The 19,369-nt window shown below is 44.1% G+C and overlaps 2 protein-coding genes across 4 annotated transcripts in view; one reads left to right on the top strand and one right to left on the bottom strand.

Annotated features, from left to right (window-relative positions):
- Window positions 1-19,369, bottom strand: part of FRMD6 (FERM domain containing 6) — a 263,580-nt gene that overhangs the window by 155,437 nt on the left and 88,774 nt on the right. The window lies entirely within an intron of this gene.
- On the top strand, window positions 3,670-7,189 carry VPS16 (VPS16 core subunit of CORVET and HOPS complexes). The gene has a single exon (XM_078659737.1). The coding sequence runs from the start codon at window positions 3,761-3,763 to the stop codon at window positions 6,263-6,265; it is 2,505 nt and encodes an 834-aa protein (XP_078515863.1). The 5' UTR covers window positions 3,670-3,760; the 3' UTR covers window positions 6,266-7,189.

The following is a 19,369-nucleotide window of genomic DNA, read 5'->3' as shown; positions in this document are numbered from 1 at the left end:
ATTCAGTCGATTTTATTGTCAGAATCTTCCACTTTCCTGTTCTAGAATATTGGCATGTTTGCTATTCTAAGGTCTTGGACTTGCTGCGCCTTTGTTATGGACTTCAACACGTCATGGCTTTTTAACCAACACCCCATATAAAAAGAAAACCTACAAACGTAAAATAGCAACATGCTTTTGGCTTGAAAATAAAAGTCAAGCCATGCTGAAGGAGTCAAACAGCCAGGTATGCTTGACAGAAGCTTGCCTGTTGTGTCTTGACTTGATAGTACCCTATGCAACATCACAATATACGATAATGTGGGCCTACAGACTGTCAGGGTGCCACATCAATAAAAGTAACCATGCCATATTTCCACATTACACTACCATTATAATCAATGGGGACAGTAACCGCATTCAAATACATTCATTGTAATAAGAAACATTGAATCACCAATACTAGTGTTGTCAACAACGAATTTTTAATACAGAAACACATGTAAGAGGTTTCATTTTACTACCATAAGCATGCTATTGCAGTTGTAGGACCAACCACAAGAGGTCCCTGCACTCCACAGCCCAAGACAAAACAAGCATTGGCATAGCCAATAGGTCTCGCTTTTGGGACCTTATAAGTATTTAGTTAAGCAGCACAATATACTTGGATCAACTTTTGCATGGCTAAACACTTATAAAGTTCCAACGGCAAGACCTATTGGCTATGACATGGCTTGTTATGTTATTGTTGTAAAGAAGGGAGATGTGTAGTATATGGGTATGTTTCCTTTAACATGGAATCTTAGTACCGAAACAGCTTACTCACGCTTGAGATTCCATGTAGCTGATGTAACAGAACTTTAGGTGGTTTTGTACGAGGAATCCTTGGTGGGGGGTGTGCATGCATCCTTATGCTCTGTAATAATAATAAACTTCGGAATATAAAAACTACTGAACTGTGTGATTGTTATTACATAGCACTTTCATTGCAAGGGAGTACGCAAGATAGCAGCTCGTGCGTTTCTATTGCACTGTGTTCCAGTCTATGATTGGAATCCTTCAAGAATCTCTTTAAAAAGTTACCTTTCTGCAAAGGCATGCACATATGAAATTTGATCAAAGTTTTGGAACTTTACCAGATTTAAAACATCATTGCCACTAGTTTATCTAAGTGAAATTCGACCCCCTCTGAGTCTCAATAAAATCTTTTGAGAAAACAACATAAAATCACTTTAAAATGTAATATCAGGAAGATGCCACTGCAGAGCTGAATGGGAACCCGGAAAATTAAGGTAGCACAGAAGAGAGAAATAATTGTCTTTCTTCCAATGTAGTCAAACGCTCAGCGTGTGGCGTTAGCATGGCGACAATCACACACTTCTAAGTGATAAATAAGCCCAACGAGCATCAGAGAGGGACAAAACAGTGTTCTGCTTGTGAGGCAGGCAGCTCATGTCAGGTCATCGATATGCGGCACAAATCCCTCTTTCTTGCATTATTTAAACAAGGCGTGCTTTATTTTCTGGGGTACTAATGCAGGACACCTTTGTCCGTTGTTTTTTCTGTTATTTGCAGACCAGAAATACAAATCACATTGCTGTGTTCAATAAACAACGCAACAAATGAGTGTGGATGTAACTCAGTAACTCAGTCGCAGTTGAAGAGGTGAGAGACAGGCACTGAACAACCACTGACGGAATTAGTGAGAGTTACACAGGCTGCAGGATGTGCGATGACATCTCACGAACAAGCAAGCAAAAAGAAAACAAGCAAAAGCAAATGGAAGCAAATGGTGGGGGCCTGAAGGAGGAGGGGGTGCGAGGGATGAGGGAACACGGCCTGGGGGAAGCTGGCTTGGGAGGGGAGGAGAAATGCAAGGAAGGCTGTGTGCCGGCCGGCCGGCCATCCAAGAATAATTAGGGGAGGAGAAGCCGAGAAGCCGCAGAGCGCACGCTGGGCGAAGCCCTTTGATGTGCTATGCGGCAAATGCAATTAGGAGGGAGGGAGGCTGATGCGCGTTCGTGTTTGATCACGTGGTTCATGTGAACTTCATGAAAACCGCCAGCAAAAAGCTGGTGGTTTCATGAGGATTTTCGCTACTCGGGTCGCGAGACCTAAAAAAGGCTCCAGGTCTGGGAATGCTTGAAATTAAGGAAAACCTCTCCCAGGGTCAAAATGTTAAAGACCTCAGGAGACTTAGGCTCAAGGTTTTAAATACATTCTTGAGGGGGCGGTTGTGCTCTTTGCAGTCCCCACATTACTGATGGTGCCCCAGTCATCTTGTGGCCACAGTAAACAGAAAATTAAGAAATTGAGCCCCTTGCGAGGGAGTATGTGGTGTTCCTTCGAGTAGACCGATGAAAACCTAATGAGCAGGTTTCTGAAGCTGTAACCAGCGAGTAGTTCCTGGCTACCACCCATGACGAGCACGACCTGCCCCACCAAACATGGGCACGGGGCAGGCAACATATTCAGCCTTAGTGTGCTTTTACGTGTCCCAGGGGTTGAGATTGCTGGGACACTCTTACGGGTACTGAGCCCCGGGGAATGGAGTCCCTGAGATAACAAGTGCCTCTGGCAAGGGTCCCCCTGCATGACCTCTACCCATTCCAAATGAATACATTTTTCCACATCTTGACCTCGTTTTACTCCTAGTGGCCAGCACTAGTCACCAAGACCATTCTCTTCAGTACTCTAAAGGAGGGCCCTTTGAGGGGAGTTTGATTCCCTGACTTCCTGTGCAAGACCTGCTCTCTGCCTGGCTCCTGGTGCTTTTCTCCTGCTGATGGGCCACCATGCGCAGTCTCTCTGCTGCACTCCCCTGGCTCCAGAGGCTACTTCAAGAGCACCAGTGGGTCAGCAGTTGAGGACCTAATATGTATATCACAGCCACATATAATAAAACGTGTAAATGGCTAACTACCTTTCAGCCCTATCAAGTTCCCATGTGTACGTATAATGTGCTGTTCCAGGACAGCTTTTTTACTTTTATATTTTGGGACTTAAAGTCTTGGTCATTATAAAAGAGGATTTTAAGTCCCAGAATTCAAATAAAACTCTTGGATTAGAGCAGCACATCATGCATGGACCTGGGAAACTTGACTGCTGTGCCTTTCTTGCTTTGTCAGAAACGTTTTACGAATTCCAGCTTCCTCTGAGTCCATGTGTGACTAGCTACGCCAAATTAAGGTTTTTTTCCTTTGCATTCTAGGGCTTCAAGGTTGATTTATCGCATAATGAAGTCAGTACAGCAAGTTCCAGAATGCAAAGAAAGAAGCTAGACCAGGGCCAGTTACCCACGGATGGACCTACGAAATTTATCATCCATGCCAAAAGGCAGAGAGTCGCCACATTAGTTGAAGACGTTCTTGCGCCTACCCTATTTGCGCTCACAGGCGCGTTCTTAAGAGGCTGTCAGTTTCACACTCACAAGCTATCTGGCCTTTTTTTCTCGCCTGCTGGTATCCGAAACATCATGGCTACTGTAATAACTGGACTTAGTTTGGAGTCATCGTGGGTATCTTAGGTCCATCTCGTCGAGCATTCAACACTATGACTTTCACTACTTCTAAAATGGCCGCCACTCGGAAGTGAATTCTTAACGCGCGGTCTAGTGTTGCAGTCGGCGCTGCGACGCACACCAGGCTCGCGCGGTCTAGTGTTGCAGCTGACGCTGCGACGCAGGCTGGCTCAGGCAATCACGTGAGCCCCGCCTCGCGCTGCTGAGTCTGACAGCCTCGGCCGCTGTCACAGAGACGGTTCCCTCTTCGCCGCCGACGCCATGGCCTGCTACACGGCCAACTGGAACCCGCTGGGCAGCGCCTACTACCGTAAGCTGGAGCTATACAGCATGGGCTGGGGCCTGCGGGACACCGACCTGCGGGAGAGCCTGGTGGCCGCCGCCCCCTACGGCGGGCCCATCGCGCTGCTGAGGCCGGAGAAAGCGGCGGGGGGCCGCCCAACGCTGGACATCTACTCCGCCTCGGGGCAGCGGCTGGGCGGCGGGCCCTGGAAGAGCGGGCGGGTGGTGCAGCTGGGCTGGACGGCGAGCGAGGAGCTGCTGTGCGTGCAGGAGGACGGCACGGTGCTGGTGCACGACCTGTGCGGCCGCTACCGCCGCCACTTCAGCATGGGCAGCGAGGTGAAGCAGAACCAGCTGCTGCAGGCGCGCCTCTTCCACAGCGAGCGCGGCACGGGCCTGGCCATCCTGACCGGCGCCTGCCGCTTCACGCTCACCACCAGCGTGGACGAGCTCCGGCTGCGCCGCATGCCCGACACCCCGCTGCGGGCCGCGCCCGCCTGCTGGGAGGTCATCTACCGCGACAGGCAGCTCGTCCTGCTCTTCGCCGCCGGGCCCGACCTCTACCTGCTGGACAGCACCTCGTGCACCGCCGTCACCCCGCCCGGCCTCAGCCCGCAGGCCGGCGGCGTCTTGGCCATGTCCGTCTCCTTCACCCACAAGTACCTGGCGCTCTTCACCGACACGGGCCGGGTCTGGATGGGTGTCTCCTCCATGAAGGAGAAGCTGTGCGAGCGCAGCGCCGGGCAGCGCGCCCCGCCGACCCACATGACCTGGTGCCTGAAGCCGCGCAGCCAGCACCATGCCCTGGTGCTCCTCTGGGACCGCAGCCTGGTGGTGCTGGACACCACCGACGACAGCGTCTCCTTCGTGCTGGACGAGGACTCCCACCTGGTACCTGAGCTGGACGGCGTCCGCATTATCTCCGCTTCAACCCATGAGTTTTTCCATGAGATCCCCAAGGCCAGCGAGGAGATATTCAAGATCGCATCCATGGCCCCAGGGGCGCTGCTGCTGGAGGCCCAGAAGGAGTACGAAAAGGAGTGCCAGAAAGCCGACGAATATCTGCGGGAGATCAAGGAGCAAGAGCTGCTGGCAGAGGCAGTTGAACAGTGCATCGAAGCGGCAGGCTACGAGTATGAGCCAGACGCACAAAAGTCCCTGCTTCGAGCAGCCTCCTTCGGGAAGTGCTTCATTGATAAATTCCCCCCTCATGGGTTTGTTAAAATGTGCCATGATCTGCGCATCCTGAATGCTGTTCGGGACTATCAGATTGGAATCCCCCTGAGCTATCTTCAGTACAAGCAGCTCACGGTTGAAATCCTCTTGGACAGATTGGTGTTACGGAGACTTTACCCATTGGCACTAAAGATATGTGAGTACTTGAGACTATCAGAGTTCCAAGGGGTCAGTCGGATCTTAGCTCACTGGGCTTGCTATAAAGTTCAGCAGAAGGAGAAATCCGACGAAGAGGTTGCCCAGGCCATCAACCAGAAACTGGGAGACACCCCTGGCATCTCCTATTCTGAGATTGCCTCAAAGGCATTTGACTGTGGAAGGTCCGAACTGGCTATTAAACTTTTAGAATATGAGCCAAGGTCGGGCGAACAGGTGCCTTTACTATTAAAGATGAAGAGGAGTAAACTAGCTTTGAATAAAGCTATTGAGAGTGGCGATACCGACCTTGTTTACACAGTTGTATCATATTTAAAAAATGAATTGAACCGAGGAGAGTTCTTCATGACCCTGCAGAATCAGCCAGTGGCTCTCAGTCTCTATCGCCAGCTTTGTAAACATCAGGAAGTAGAGACACTTAAAGACCTGTACAACCAAGATGATGATCACCAAGAACTTGGCAACTTTCACATAAGATCAAGTTACTCAACAGAAAAGGGAATTGAGGAACGTGTTCGGGCCCTGCAAAATGCAGTAGATGAATTCAACAAGGCCAAAAATGATTTTGCTGCAAAAGCTACAGAAGATCAGATAAAACTTCTGAGAATCCAGCGCCGCTTACAGGAAGAGTTGGACAAAAGCTACCTTGATTTTTCCTTACACGAAACAGTCACCCAACTCATATTGGATGGGATGCACAAGAAGGCTGAACAGCTCTACAAGGATTTCAAAATCCCTGACAAAATGTTTTGGTGGCTGAAGATATCTGCCCTGGCAGATCGAGAGGACTGGGAGGAGATGGAAAAATTTGCCAAAAGCAAAAAGTCTCCTATTGGATATCTCCCATTTGTCGAAGTATGTGTCAAACACCACAACAGGTTTGAGGGCAAGAAATACATTTCCCGTGTGAACCCTGAGCAGAGAGTGAAAGCCTTCCTTCTAGTTGGGGACCTGGACCAGGCAGCTGAATCTGCAATTGAACACAAGAATGAAACTGAAATGAACCTAGTCCTGTCCAAATGCACCCCAAGTACAGACCATAATATTTTGGACAAAATTAACCGTGCAAAGACACAAATTCTTAAGAAATAAGCCTGCTCAAATTCTTTGTTCTAAGTGTCCTTTTCATTTTTCATCTCTAATAAGTAGCTCTGAGTCATGAGCCATACATTATAGATGCAGACTTCTCCTAGTTCCCAGTGACTGTAAGCCCAAACCTGTTTGACTGGTTACTTGTAAAGGAAAAAATACTAATGTTTACAACTGAGTGAGTGGGGGGGGAGGCGCGGCGGGAATGATTGTGAATCAAACCAAAAAGTGGACATTAAGCCAGACTCGATATGAACTCTCGTTTACTAAGACAATGACTATCGGAGAAGCACTTTGTTATTCCTACAAGGGGAAATAAACCAATGTGATAAGCCAAAACCATGGGTAACATTCGTGATTCATTAATAACCATTCATCGTGTGGCTACCATTCATGAGGGTTATCCTAAAATGAGCAAGTAGTTCCCTTCTGACAGAAAATCGGAGTCTCGGGTGTTTGTCCAAATCCATCTTATGTTTTTGTATGAGAGGCTTGGCCTGTTTAATTCTCTTGGTAGGGTAGGAGTGCGATCTTCCAATAAGAGATGGAAAGGTATGGGATAGGCATGTCTGGAAAGGGATTTGGGATCTGTGTTTTTTGACTCTTATTTTGACCAGATGGGATTTATTAAGAGTTGAAACCATTAACACACTTCAGTTTCCCAATGTGTTTTACATCTTCATTTCAAATTTTACAGGCTAGAATGGAGAACACACAGTTCTCCTTCTAATAGGGGTTTACCAGTACATCATTATTCAGACAGTTTCACGAGGGTTGTGTGTGTAGAAAACAGCAGGTCATGGTGCTTTGGTATATTAAAACTACAAATCAGTGTTATGCTCTTGCCACCCCCTCTACACTAAAACTAAATCATTTCTTGGTAATAAGACTATCTAATTTTCATAATAAAGGTATACAATATCTCTACTTGTTGAATGTACAATTTATTCCAACCACTGTACGTGCATTAATTATCGGAATACAACACATTCTGATCAAAGTACTTTAATGAAGAGTGCTGCACATTTTCAAGCTTTTCCTGCACATACTATATGCACAGCAAGATATGTATGTTTAACCCACATATTTGAAATACTGTTATGGCTTTGAAAAGTAAAAATGTTTTATTGTTTATGCTGATTAAGCTTATATCGTCATTACGTCAAGAACGTAAATTTAAATACGGAAGATGCCTTTCCCACAAACATATTTTTTAATTATCAACATAAGCGTAAAGTGGCACCTTGAATGGCGTATCACTGGAGGTCCAATAAGTAGTCCACTCCTTCACCATCTTTGTGAAACAATAGACTGGTCTGTTAATAATAGTGAGGTAATATGAACCTGCGAACACTTGCATATGCTTCTGTATTAACACATATTTCAGTCTATAAACTGCTATTATTTTTAATACTTGTACCATTTTGTTTCTTTACTAGAAACAAATACCCCTTTCTTGTTGTAAATTGAAGCACACATGCAGCACCTATGATGGTAAAGCATGTATTTTGCATCTCTTAGGCCAACACATTTTTATTTGCTCTGTACTGCTTTCTAAAGGCAGATATTTAAGCAGTAAGGATAAACAATCACTAGCAAAGCAAACCGGTTTTGTCTTTATAATGCTTCTCCTAAGCTATTGGCTTTGTGAGTGCTTATCTGTAAAGGATTTTTAAAGTAAAGGGGGGAAAAAAGCAAATACTTCAGTAAGACAAGCACAACTGAAGTTATCTCTAAAATGGACGATAATTGGCATATTATCAATCTTCATAAACAGTTTCTTTATAAATACTTTTCACACAGGAAACGGCATTTAAAAAGCTTGCTGCACGTGATCAAATCTAAAAATAACACCGAGGACTAGTTGCAGGTACATAAAAGAGCACAGCTGTTAGAGGCCATGATAATGGAAGTCAGAAATGTAAGGAAACACTTGGCAAAGTCTCAAACTAGCCAAAAAAAAATGCTCCAGCCATTTAGAACTGCATCAAACCACTGAACAAATTTTCTGGCCGCTGGGTGTAGACTTCTCACTTTCAATCGTACTAAGTATACTTTCTGCCTGCAATACTGCAGAATGAGCGGAGCAGCAAGCCCCTCCCCACCTCTGTGTTACAAGAGATATGGGTGACGAGCAACACAGTGCAGGAGGTGGAGATGTGAGCGAGAACCAGTATATGAGTAAGGCAGCATGAAAAGACCTGCTCTCCCGCTGAGTGTTAAAAAAAAAAAAAAAGGGAGTTCCCTGTTGAGAGCCGTGGGGGTTACACGTCACCCAAACAAAAGAATAGTAAGGTAGTATGATGCAGGGGAAGTACAAAACAAGGAAAAGCAATAACCGCTTCATATAAGAAACAAATGAGGCTGACAAGAAAGCCAGGAAATGATAAGCAATGGGTTGACCCAAAGCCCAGTCTAGGTATTTTGCACAATAGGACTTCAACAGATGGTTGATACCTACAAATTGTCAAAGCTAGTTTCCTTTCCAGTTTCCAATACATGTATGTATTGTCAAAAGTTGTGCCTCCTTTTTGTTGTCCATTTGTTCTGGTTTTTTTCCGCATATGGATAAGGTCAGTTACCTAATTTTCTTAAATTAACCTAAAGTTTCCTACGCCAAATTATTTCAGTATCCTCATTTAGAAAGACAATTTCTAATCTTAAAATCTTGCAGCAAGCCAAATCTAAAGTCATTAGGCCCACATATTTAGGAATGCAGGCAGCCTAAAGAATGTCTCCTGCTACCTACAAACTACTGACACAAAAACTGAACAAAGCATCAAGTCATGTTTCAAATTTGTGCGAATAGCAATACATTCTGAAATTTGCTGTAAACATTAGAAGCAGGTACTCTTAAAACAAGTTTATAAAACAAAAAGGGAATAAACTATGCATAGGCTAAATCAAAGTCTCTTAAATATGTGTTGAGAAAAGTAATTTGCAGACTGGAAAACACAATCAAAATGTTACTCAACAGCTGTAGTCCTTTTTAAAATATTAAAGCTTAGGGCAGCCAAAAAGGTGTTGGAGTTCTTTAAATCGTCAAAGTTGCCCCAAATCTACCATGCCAGACTCGTTTTCTATTCACATTGATGAAAACTGATGATTTGGAACTAAATCTGGGAAATAAAAAGTTGAGGGGAGGAAAAAACTGCAGGTTAAATATCTATCATCCTTATTTGCCATTTACTAAAATACGTCTACCTGGCTAGCAGACCTAGTTAACTGCAGATAATTATATTTGTCATATTCTAACCTACAGCAGCCACATTGAAATGCATACAAATGTATCCAGAACACTACACAATGTACTTTTTATTCTCCATGTTTTTTTTTTTTTTTACTGAAGTCCCTGAATTGTGTTGCATTTCCTCCATTGTCCACTATTTCCTTCTACTTTAGATTTTCCATTCATTGAAATGTATTTTATGAGTCCCTTCCTCCTAAACCCTGAAACCTCTTAGTTAGGCCAGCATCTATCATATGGAATCTGATTTTCGCTACCTAATATAATAACTGAAGTTCTCGATGACCTGGATTTCGGCATTTCAAATAATAAGTTTCAAATATCTTGTCTGTATGTTGATATGTTACAGCCAGTGCATGCTGCAGAAGTCCATATCCAATTGCTGGCTTCTGTTTCTTGTTTGCTATGTGCATGTTGGTGCTTGGTTTCATAAATTCCATTTTCTTGTGACGTTAAAATGCTTAATTTTTTAAGTCGAGCCAAGCACAGCGCGCATGCACTGCTCTATGTAGAGACCTCTTGGAATCACTCCAGACTTTCTCTAAACTAGAGCGTGTGGTTTTTTATTTTCCACACATTCTATTGGCCTTTGCGTGTGGCTTTCAAAAATGAAAGTACTCAATTGGCCAAAGGCGGGTGCATGTCCCACCTTTTCTGTAAATGTTTATTCCCACGGCATCCAGCTGTCGGGAGCGAGATGTGGCGCGCAGGGTGCCATCTGTTGTGGATCATGTTACAAATTAAAGCGGTTGCTTTTACTTTTTTCCGCCACGCTTGTTGCATGTGTCACCCGCTAACAGTCCAGAGCAGACATTTCTTTGCCTCTTTTTATATGTCCGCCTTTCACTCTCTGTACACTTATCTGTATAGCTTGTCTCAGTGCCCTTATCTCGCTCTGTTCCTGTCTATCCTTCCGTATCTGTCTATGCCTGTCTCACTGTTCGTGTCTCACTCTCTCTCTATACACAAGTTTCTATGATGCTTATTTGTGTTTGCTTGTCCATACCACCCAGCCGCCTCTTGTTAAGAGTGCAACTCCCAGAATACTTTATCAAAGGCCAGGTATGGGCAAAAGTGTCTTTGATATCGTAAAGTAATCTTGTGGTAGTCTTGACTACATTTACTGCCTCGGTGCTTAAAATGAGGGCTTTGTATTGATGCTGGTTTAAAAGGTTCTATGTTGTAACAAGGAGGAAGCTGAAATTTAACCTCAAATGCATTCTTGTTTGGATTGATATCGGATGTGCCCTCTCACAGGCTGTTGTCCTTGTTCTACCTGTCAACGAGCCAGCAGTACCTTTCTGCTTGTTTCTTCAGTGATTAGCACGGTAGACTACCGTTTTTGCTTTTTTGTCCCCATTTTGCTTTTTTTTTTTTTATTGAACATCCGGTTTGGTGTAACCCCCTTGTTCATGAACTGTGCTTCACTCTACTGCAGGAAGCCAAAGTAGGTCTTCTTTATGTGTCTGGTTGTGCTTGTATGTGAGCATTTCTGCATTTAAACATGTACCCTTCTCTTCGCTTCTTCTAACATTTGGGCAGGCACACTAGTTTCAACATTACGTCTGTTACAATTACGAATGCGCTGCACGTTCCAACCACCTTTCTATAGTGTAGTAACTGACCCTCGCAGCTTCTTCACTCTCTTGTGGCCTGTAAAAGCCCGCCTGGTTTGATTGGTGGCTCTGCTCCCCTATTCACCAGTGGCACATGAAGTATTAGTAAGTATTGTAGCACCCAGGATAATGCGCTGCATGGCTAAATACTTACAAGGTCCCAAAGGCGAGACCTATTGGCTATGCCAATGCTTGTTGTTATAGAGTTAACATCTCTTTGTGATATTGCCTCACCTGCAGCGGGGACTACACTACCCCATTGAGTGATTTTAATGGATTTTACAGAATGTTTGCATCAACGTTTAGGACTGTTATAATTGCCTCACATGTACTGATGTTTCTCCCAAAATCAAAGTTTTTTGTTTGTTTGACTTAGATTTAGTATTGAACTCTTTCAAGAGTGGTCCACTAGATTTTCTTCCAGATTTATCGTTTATACAGGCAATTTTCACTACGTCACATAAAGGCAATATCTGCTTGTACCATCACAGCTGGAGTGGCTTCTGTCCTATTTTGGAGACTCTTCTATTTCATTTCCAGGTGTTTGACTTTTTTCTGGCCCCATATCTACTCAAGAGAGCACACCTCATTTTAGCTTCCATACCAGTAGTCTTCAAACTTTGATGCCCCTGAACCGTCATGTAAAAAAGAAATAAAAAATTGCCCCTTCCCCAACAATAACAAACACATTTTTTACATATAAAATTGGCAGCGCTCAACATATTTTAACAATTTAGTCCCAAGATGCAATAAAATACTGGAGTTTCAACATGTCTAGGCAGTCTGGTGTCCCGAAAGTGTAGAATAATCAGAGGGGTGGGGGCTGAGGTTCATTTGGAGTCCGAGGTTCATTTGGAGCCCCTCCCCCTTTGGCACATACTCCCAAGGCATGACATGAATGACAAAATATGTTACTGATGGCCCATTACAGAGTGGCTTACTAAATAGGCAGCGCAGTTGCTGCATGATGCTCCTCCTCTTGGCCAGTGCCTGGCCCCCCTCCAGGGACAATTTCAACCGCCCTCCCCGATTTGAAGACTTGTTCTATACCCTTGCTTAGAAGGATATTATAGTTCAAATTACTTGCACATTTTGTGTGCTGTTTGCTGTGCCTCACCAAGAATAATAACCATGTATTATTATCAATTGCTAAGTCCTAATAAGAGTAATGATCTATCTTTCTATGTGAAATTTGATGGAGATTTACTTTTTTATGGTATGCGAAGCCAAATTATATATTTAAATTAATGTCCATCTCCTTGGTCTTGTTGTAATATTCTATATTCAAAAGACCTTCCAGTTCTCTGCATTCTTAGTACAAGCACTGATCAGTATTTTCTTAACGCCTGTCCTTGGCACATCTTAATTGTTAGTAAAAAGTCTAAACAATGATAATTCCAGTATAAATCTTTCTTTTATCCTTAGTTGAAGTTTGTGTCCATTTTTGTCCCAGAAGGAAAATTCATGCTTCAGTTGTTGGCCTTCTGTAGAGGTCTAATGTGGCAGCCTTCAGGGTTGTTGATATTTTATACCTGTAGTATGACCACGTTTCTTTGATAGTCATTCAGTCCACTATTAAAAACCATTGCCTGTAATATAGAAAGAAGCAGTATCATGCCACTTCATTTTATTTACTATAAAATTGTAAATAGAAATATCTGATCAACTGTAGGCCACAAAACTTTCTGCACAGCAGATGCAGTCTTTTTTTCTCAGTCTAGGAGGTGTTTCTTGGTGGGTCTCTGCTTCAATCGTGCCCTAGGTATCTTAATTTAAAAATATATATATATTCTCTGAAATGTCTGTTCCAAGAAGGCCTGTGGAATGCTTCATGGTTGAATGTGCTTAGTAGCCAGTCGGAGTAGGCTCCCTCAAAGCAAAGGCTAAACAAGGGTGGGCTTTTCCCATTATCCATATCCACGCCACACTTCATTCTGTTTAAGACGTCAAATAAGGCATTTTTTCTTACTTTACTGCACTTCTTGTGCAATAAAGTTCTACCTCTTAGCTGAAAGTGGTCTATTTCGCCTTTCCCAGCTGAGAACTACCGCCAAAGTGAACAAAATGTGTTGTCGGTAGCCAAGCTTTATATATATATATATATCTATCTCCAAACACTTTAGATGAGCCCTCGGTGGGAAACAGCAACACAGTCGGAAATTTGCATCCATTTCAATCAGGATCCGGTGCAGCATGAGACGCACTCCGGCACAGGCATCTCTCCTGTTCCTTGCCAAACCGGTTTCGGGATCGTCCTCCCTTTGTCAATGGCAGCTGTTCACGCGAAGAACCTGGCGTGCACTTTCATACTTAAGAGCCTGCCCCAGTGGGCGTGTCCAAAAGGAATTGTGGTTCTTGTAGTGCTTACGATAATTCCTCAGGTGAGTAGGTTCTGCGTGGCAGCAAAGTTAATTATAAAAGTTTATAAAACCCCTGTGGGCTGATGCATTGTGGCGTTGGGCATCCTGCTGTGTTTTGTCATCTGGTCACAGGACTCCGACCTCCCGAAGAGATGACACCGCTTGGCGCCATCACGGGTCCGCCCTGGGGCGGCATACTTCATTCCCGCGGCTAGACTCAGGCCGCAAAACATCCAAACACTTCAGATGAGCCCTATATATATATATATATATATATATATATATTTGTCCCACACCACAAACTGAATTCTCTCTTCTTCTCAGATCCCTGCAATACGCAAGTTTTCAATTCAGTGTTGTGAAAACTGAAAATATGGAAAGGATCTCTCTCGTATCTTAATCTTTAGTTTATTTACTGAACATGAAAGCTTTTAGGTATTTGCTAAATCACATCAAGTAATTGTTTTCCCTATCATCCAAAGACAGCAAGCTCCAGATTCTAGGTCCAGTAATAGCAAATCTATTGTCACCTTTTCAAACTGGAATGTGTAAAAGACTAAAATTACTTGACTAAAGAATGCAATTTGGAACATATTGGGAGTAGTTTTCTTTTCGGCAGACAATCTGGGGATACGTTTAAATACCAGGCAGGGAGAATCTCAAAGACAGTTTATGGAACACAAAGGTGTAGGTAAGACGTATGTAACAGCACTCCAGTTTAGGCCTGGGTTTTACCTAGTCCCAGCCCAGGAGCTCCCACAACTGAACACAATTTACCTTCAAACTATGCCACAAAGACTACTTACATTGAGAATAGGCTTTACTAATCTCTTGCAAACAAAAACCAGATCTAATCAATTGATAGCATTTCTAGTTCATACATCAAGGCCCCCAGTTCAAGAATACAATGCAAATGGTAGTTAATACTAAGCAAATAGATATAACAAATATACTGGAAAGTAATGTGAATCTCTTGGTGTTAAGACCCCTTGCTAATTTCTTGCAATCTAATACAATCGACTGGTGGACTTCCTAGTTCATGCATAGAGCACTACCAGTTTAAGAGAGCCTTCTAATGCAATTCACAAAGATTGGCAGTAGGGGATAGGTGCGCAAATTAGTGTGCAGTTTCTCTTGATATTATAGACCAGCAAATGCTCATAGGTAAGAATACAACCACTGCCAGTAGTTGTAAAAACAAATAGACAAAGTCTACCCTAAAAACAAACACAATTTCAAGACCTGAGCAACGCTGGCGTAAGTAAATATACATGTTAATAACAAAACTCTCTTCAGAAGAGTAAGATTTATTTTCTTCTCTTTTATTGTTGCAATTTCATGTTTTCTTCAAATTGAATCAGTTCTCAATTCTTTCCAGCCACAGGGTAACCAACATGAAAATTCTTGCCACAGTCCAGAAATAGCAAATTTCTCAGCCAATGGGAAGCCAAAAGAGCTTGTCAACACGTGTTTCGTCAGGGTTTTATGCCAGCAGACTTCATCAGGGCAAGGATGCGTGTATTATTTGGAAGTAACAGAACCATTCAGTGAATAGCCCATGGGCCATGCGCCCAGACTAGTTCAAATTCCTCAGTATGAGAACTTGTCATCAATCATCATACTGGGAAGCAAATAGACATGTCCGAGACCCCGGTAAGTAAACAGAGTTCATACCGAAGTATCAGGAAGAGCACCAATCTGCAGCGCGTGTCTCAAAGTGGTGTCATCCGTGTCACACAAATAGAGACGTGGAGATTCGTTCCGCTACCACTCTTCTCCAGTTTAGGCAGCAACTTAAGACATGGCTCTTTGTGCAGACCCTGGCGTAACCCTCCTCTTTCCCCCTTGGGTTTAGTCCCTAGCACTGTTGGTTAGCGCCATGAAACCCTCGGGTGTACGTGCGCTGTACAAATTCTGGATAAGATAAGAGACAACCAGAAAGCAATGTGAATCTTTTGGTCCCTTCTCTGTTTCGTGGGAGAGCCTTCATTCTGAAAAAAATCGTGGCCCTATCCAATGTTTTTTTTCGAAAATAAGGAACCCCCATACCATCTTGTCACGAGGACATGGTCCCTGTCGCGGACGGACGGGGCATACCTGCTAACGTGTGTCCATTTCTGCCCTGTCCGCAGGATTCCTTTGACGTATCCTGGAGTGCTTCAGCGCTGCCTTCGCTGCCTTCGCTGACTCCGCTGCTGGCCCTTCCTTCCGTGACGTCAGGGGGGAGTCCCCTGGCATTCCCGATGTCCCGCCAATCAGGAGAGGCCTAGTCATCCGACGCTGACCTATCAGCGGAGCCGGGGGCGTTTAAGGAAGTCCCGTGTGGATCTACCAGCGCGGAACCTCCAGGGAAGACGCCGACCCATGAGGAGAACGCCAACACCGAAGAAGACGGAAGGAAAGACGCACTACTGCAAGGATTGCCGGAAGAGAGTCTCGACAAGCCAGGAGGCCCACGGACCCACGAGCCGCCCTGCCACACTTCCAGGGGAGAAGTGTGGCTAAACAAGGTACGAGGGCGTTTTCAAGGGTTATTCAACACACGGGGTGGGACGGGGTAGTACGAGGGTGGTCACAGGAAGTATCACGTTCCCCGGCGTCACTCTACAACCGACCCAACACTAAGAGGTGGTGGAAACCTGGTGAACCCTCACTCCCCCTTCCCCCTCTCATGCCTTGACCCCAGGTCAGCCACTAACGCGGCTGTTTGTATTTCTTTCCTCCCTGAATGCAACCGGAGCCAAGAAGCCCCAGAGGGAGAAGACGGGGACCCTAGAGAACAAAGCCCAAGGCCAGAAGAACCAACACTGGGAGGACTATTTCTCGAACTTTATATATATATCAGCTCACTGCTTACCTGTCAATAAAAGGGTATACGAGAACCTCAGGTCGTAGATTCCTTACTTCCCCGGCCCAACCGTCCCACATCTAAAGAAATAGGGTATTATACACAAGTATCACAAGAGCTTTTTCCTTTGGAGAAAATATAAGCCGGGCACAGTCCGCATCACTGGATGGAGTTTGGCAAGGAAAGAAGTCACCTCTCGTTCGCTCTGAACATGATGTTGGAAGCAGGTCTTTCCTATAAGCCAGGTGCAGAATACCACCCTAGGATATAGGCGGGCCTTCCTTTAGTGTGCAATGTGAGGCAGCGTGGCTCTTTGCTTAAGGTTCGTACTGTTGGACACAATCCCCACCAGGCGTACTGGACTGCCTTATAGAAAGGAACCAGGTTAAATCTCGGGGATTAAGCAAGAGATTCCCTATTTTCGTTTTGATATTTGCTTACCTTGCCTCTATTCAAGAGACTTGTGGTGCAGCTACCTGGGCGGTCCCTTCATGTTTTAGAAGGAACTATAATTTAGAATTGAAGAATCAAAAATGTTTGAAACTAGGACTAAAGTTCTAAACACTGCTTTGTGAAATTACTTTTTTATGATTTCTTTTTGTTTAAATATAGACGTGTTTCTTTTTCGGAGTTGGGGTTTTATTTTGGTATTTGTATATTCTGTTTAAAGTATGGACTAGGATGAGATGCCTTTGAGGAGGTAATGTCTAGATTATTTTCGGGTTAATCTTTATTACTCCAGTTAGCTTTCCATGTTCCAGTACTTACATCCACTGTTCCCCCCTCCCCCCCCCGCTATACGACCTTGATTCTTTTTGGCTTCAGGATGACTAGATGTGACACGGTCTTTCTCCCCTTTATTTCCAGCGGAGTATGGGGGAGATTGTGGAAGCAAAGGGGTGGGGGTGTAAAGGTTTTAGGTTAGTCACGTGCTTGTGGGGAGGTATGACCACCTCATTACAGTAAGAACTAGAATGAGGAGGGATCATCTGTGTAAAGAGGTTTACCTGTAAGCAATCAGAACATTTTATCTCCTCTGCGTTAGAAATTTTGACCTAAATGGTCTTTTCTGCACTTCCTTTTATGGGTGCGGGAAGAAGGTAGTAACATTTACGCTTAAAAAGTGGCTTTTCCTCACCCAACACTTATTGTGATATTGCCATTGTTTGGAGATTACCTCTTGTGGTGAACCTTGTTACATGAGTCCTAATTAGCTGGGAAAAATGTACTTATTCAGGTGTTGGTGCTCAATGTCTTTCACACACAGTGTTTGGGGAAACCCTTCCGAAGTGCTGTGCAAAAGCGGTTTATTAGGGCTTTCTGGAAAAAGACTGGCAATGCCCAACACAGGGCGGAAGCTTTAAACCTCCAATCATGCCTCCTCTTTATCTGCATGCCCTTGCCCTGCAGAACATTATAGTTTGCGTTTTCGTACTGTCCCCAAAGCATTACTTGCTGTGTGCGCCATATCAGTTTCTGCACTGCCCCCAAAATATACCAAATCCGAAATGAAGTCTCATTATTGTATTTCAGTGTATTTTGGGATAAATGGTGGATTCCTCTTAGAGCATGTGCGATGTAGATACCTGACCACCATCCTCAAGCTCTGTTTTCCATTTAGCTGGGATTGTCCCAGGTACTGCTTGCCCCCCTCACCCCCCTGTGTCTGCCTATGAGCCACCACAATAATAGTGTTCTAAGTGGGTTATGCAGTATCATCATTGAGAATGTCATTGATTTTGGGTTCTTCGCTATAGAGGTCCAGTACTCCGTCTCTCTCCAAATCATATCGAAGGGTTGTCTGTGCCCCTTTCATGCGTTCTAGACCAAATGGTTGATGAAATCCTTCAAGCAAATTAGATAAATGTATGTTTTAGCAAAGGAATTTTAAAATGCTTAATGTGTGGTAAGGCATATACCCTATCTTCCAAACAGTTTTGGCAGATCCTCTTTCCAGTGTAACTACTTTCAAAGTATACGTCCAGCTCATCCTAAGGTATTTGCAGACATAGCCATGGCTGGGTTTTCCCCAACCTGAATCCGGAGCCATATACTAGCACGCACCTGCTGCTTCCTTTATTTCTGATCATGCTGGCATATGATTTTGTTTCAACAGCCCCAGAGAGCCTCTTGTGAAACAACCTGCGGTGTTCCTTGTATTGCTGCATATTTTGCTTTATATGTTCTCCTCTTGCATTATTTATGGTACAGAATGTTGGCATTGTGGTGTCCCCCTACATAGTGTTATTCTGTACTAGAATGTATGGGAACAGTGGATTAGAAAATAAGCTTCAATTGGTGCTGATCCTCTGGGCCCGTTGTACCTGTTTCTGGAATAAATCTTCCTGCTCAACTCTCATTGTGGTGGACCACATCTTTACACAACCTGTCTGTACTCCTCATTGCACTCCAGGACCAACATTTTCATGACCACAGTGCAACCCATCTTTGTGATTAACTCCTCGCCCTTAAAGAATGATGCCTGGGAAAGAGGACATCCTAGTCAACATTCTTGTAGAAAACACACCCTTGAGAGGTGCTCATGTCGTTGTCCCCCGTTAGCCCCGCCCCCTTGATTTGGTCAGATACACAGGATTATTAGCCTCTTACTCAGGTGCTATGTGACTGTAAATAAATCAATGACTTATTACGCACTCTAATGACTGACCGAGCTTTTTGAATTTCCCAATCTGAGCATATTTATATTTTGCTACTGACAGAATACAGGCGGTAAAAGTGACTGAACATTTAACCCAATTTGAAATGCTGTGTATGAGCAGTGCCCGAGACCAGAGGCATATGCACCGTACATGATGAACACGGTCAGAGTACAGTACAAGGAAACGTTCTTCAGCCACTTGAGCACTTTCTGGCCGTGTGTGGCAAGACACATGTAACTCTGGCATTGGCTGAACGGACACTTGTGACACGTTTAGAAGAAACCAGAGCTACTACTTAAAAGACCCAGGAAAAACTACAACTTTATGTTTATCAAATCTGCTTTTGACTCCCTGCCCTTTGTTTTAGTTGTGGAGT

Source organism: Lissotriton helveticus, chromosome 9 (assembly GCF_964261635.1).
Source record: "Lissotriton helveticus chromosome 9, aLisHel1.1, whole genome shotgun sequence".
Taxonomy (NCBI): domain Eukaryota; kingdom Metazoa; phylum Chordata; class Amphibia; order Caudata; family Salamandridae; genus Lissotriton; species Lissotriton helveticus.
Note: the sequence above shows the minus strand (reverse complement) of the source record. Positions and strands in the feature narration are given on the sequence as shown.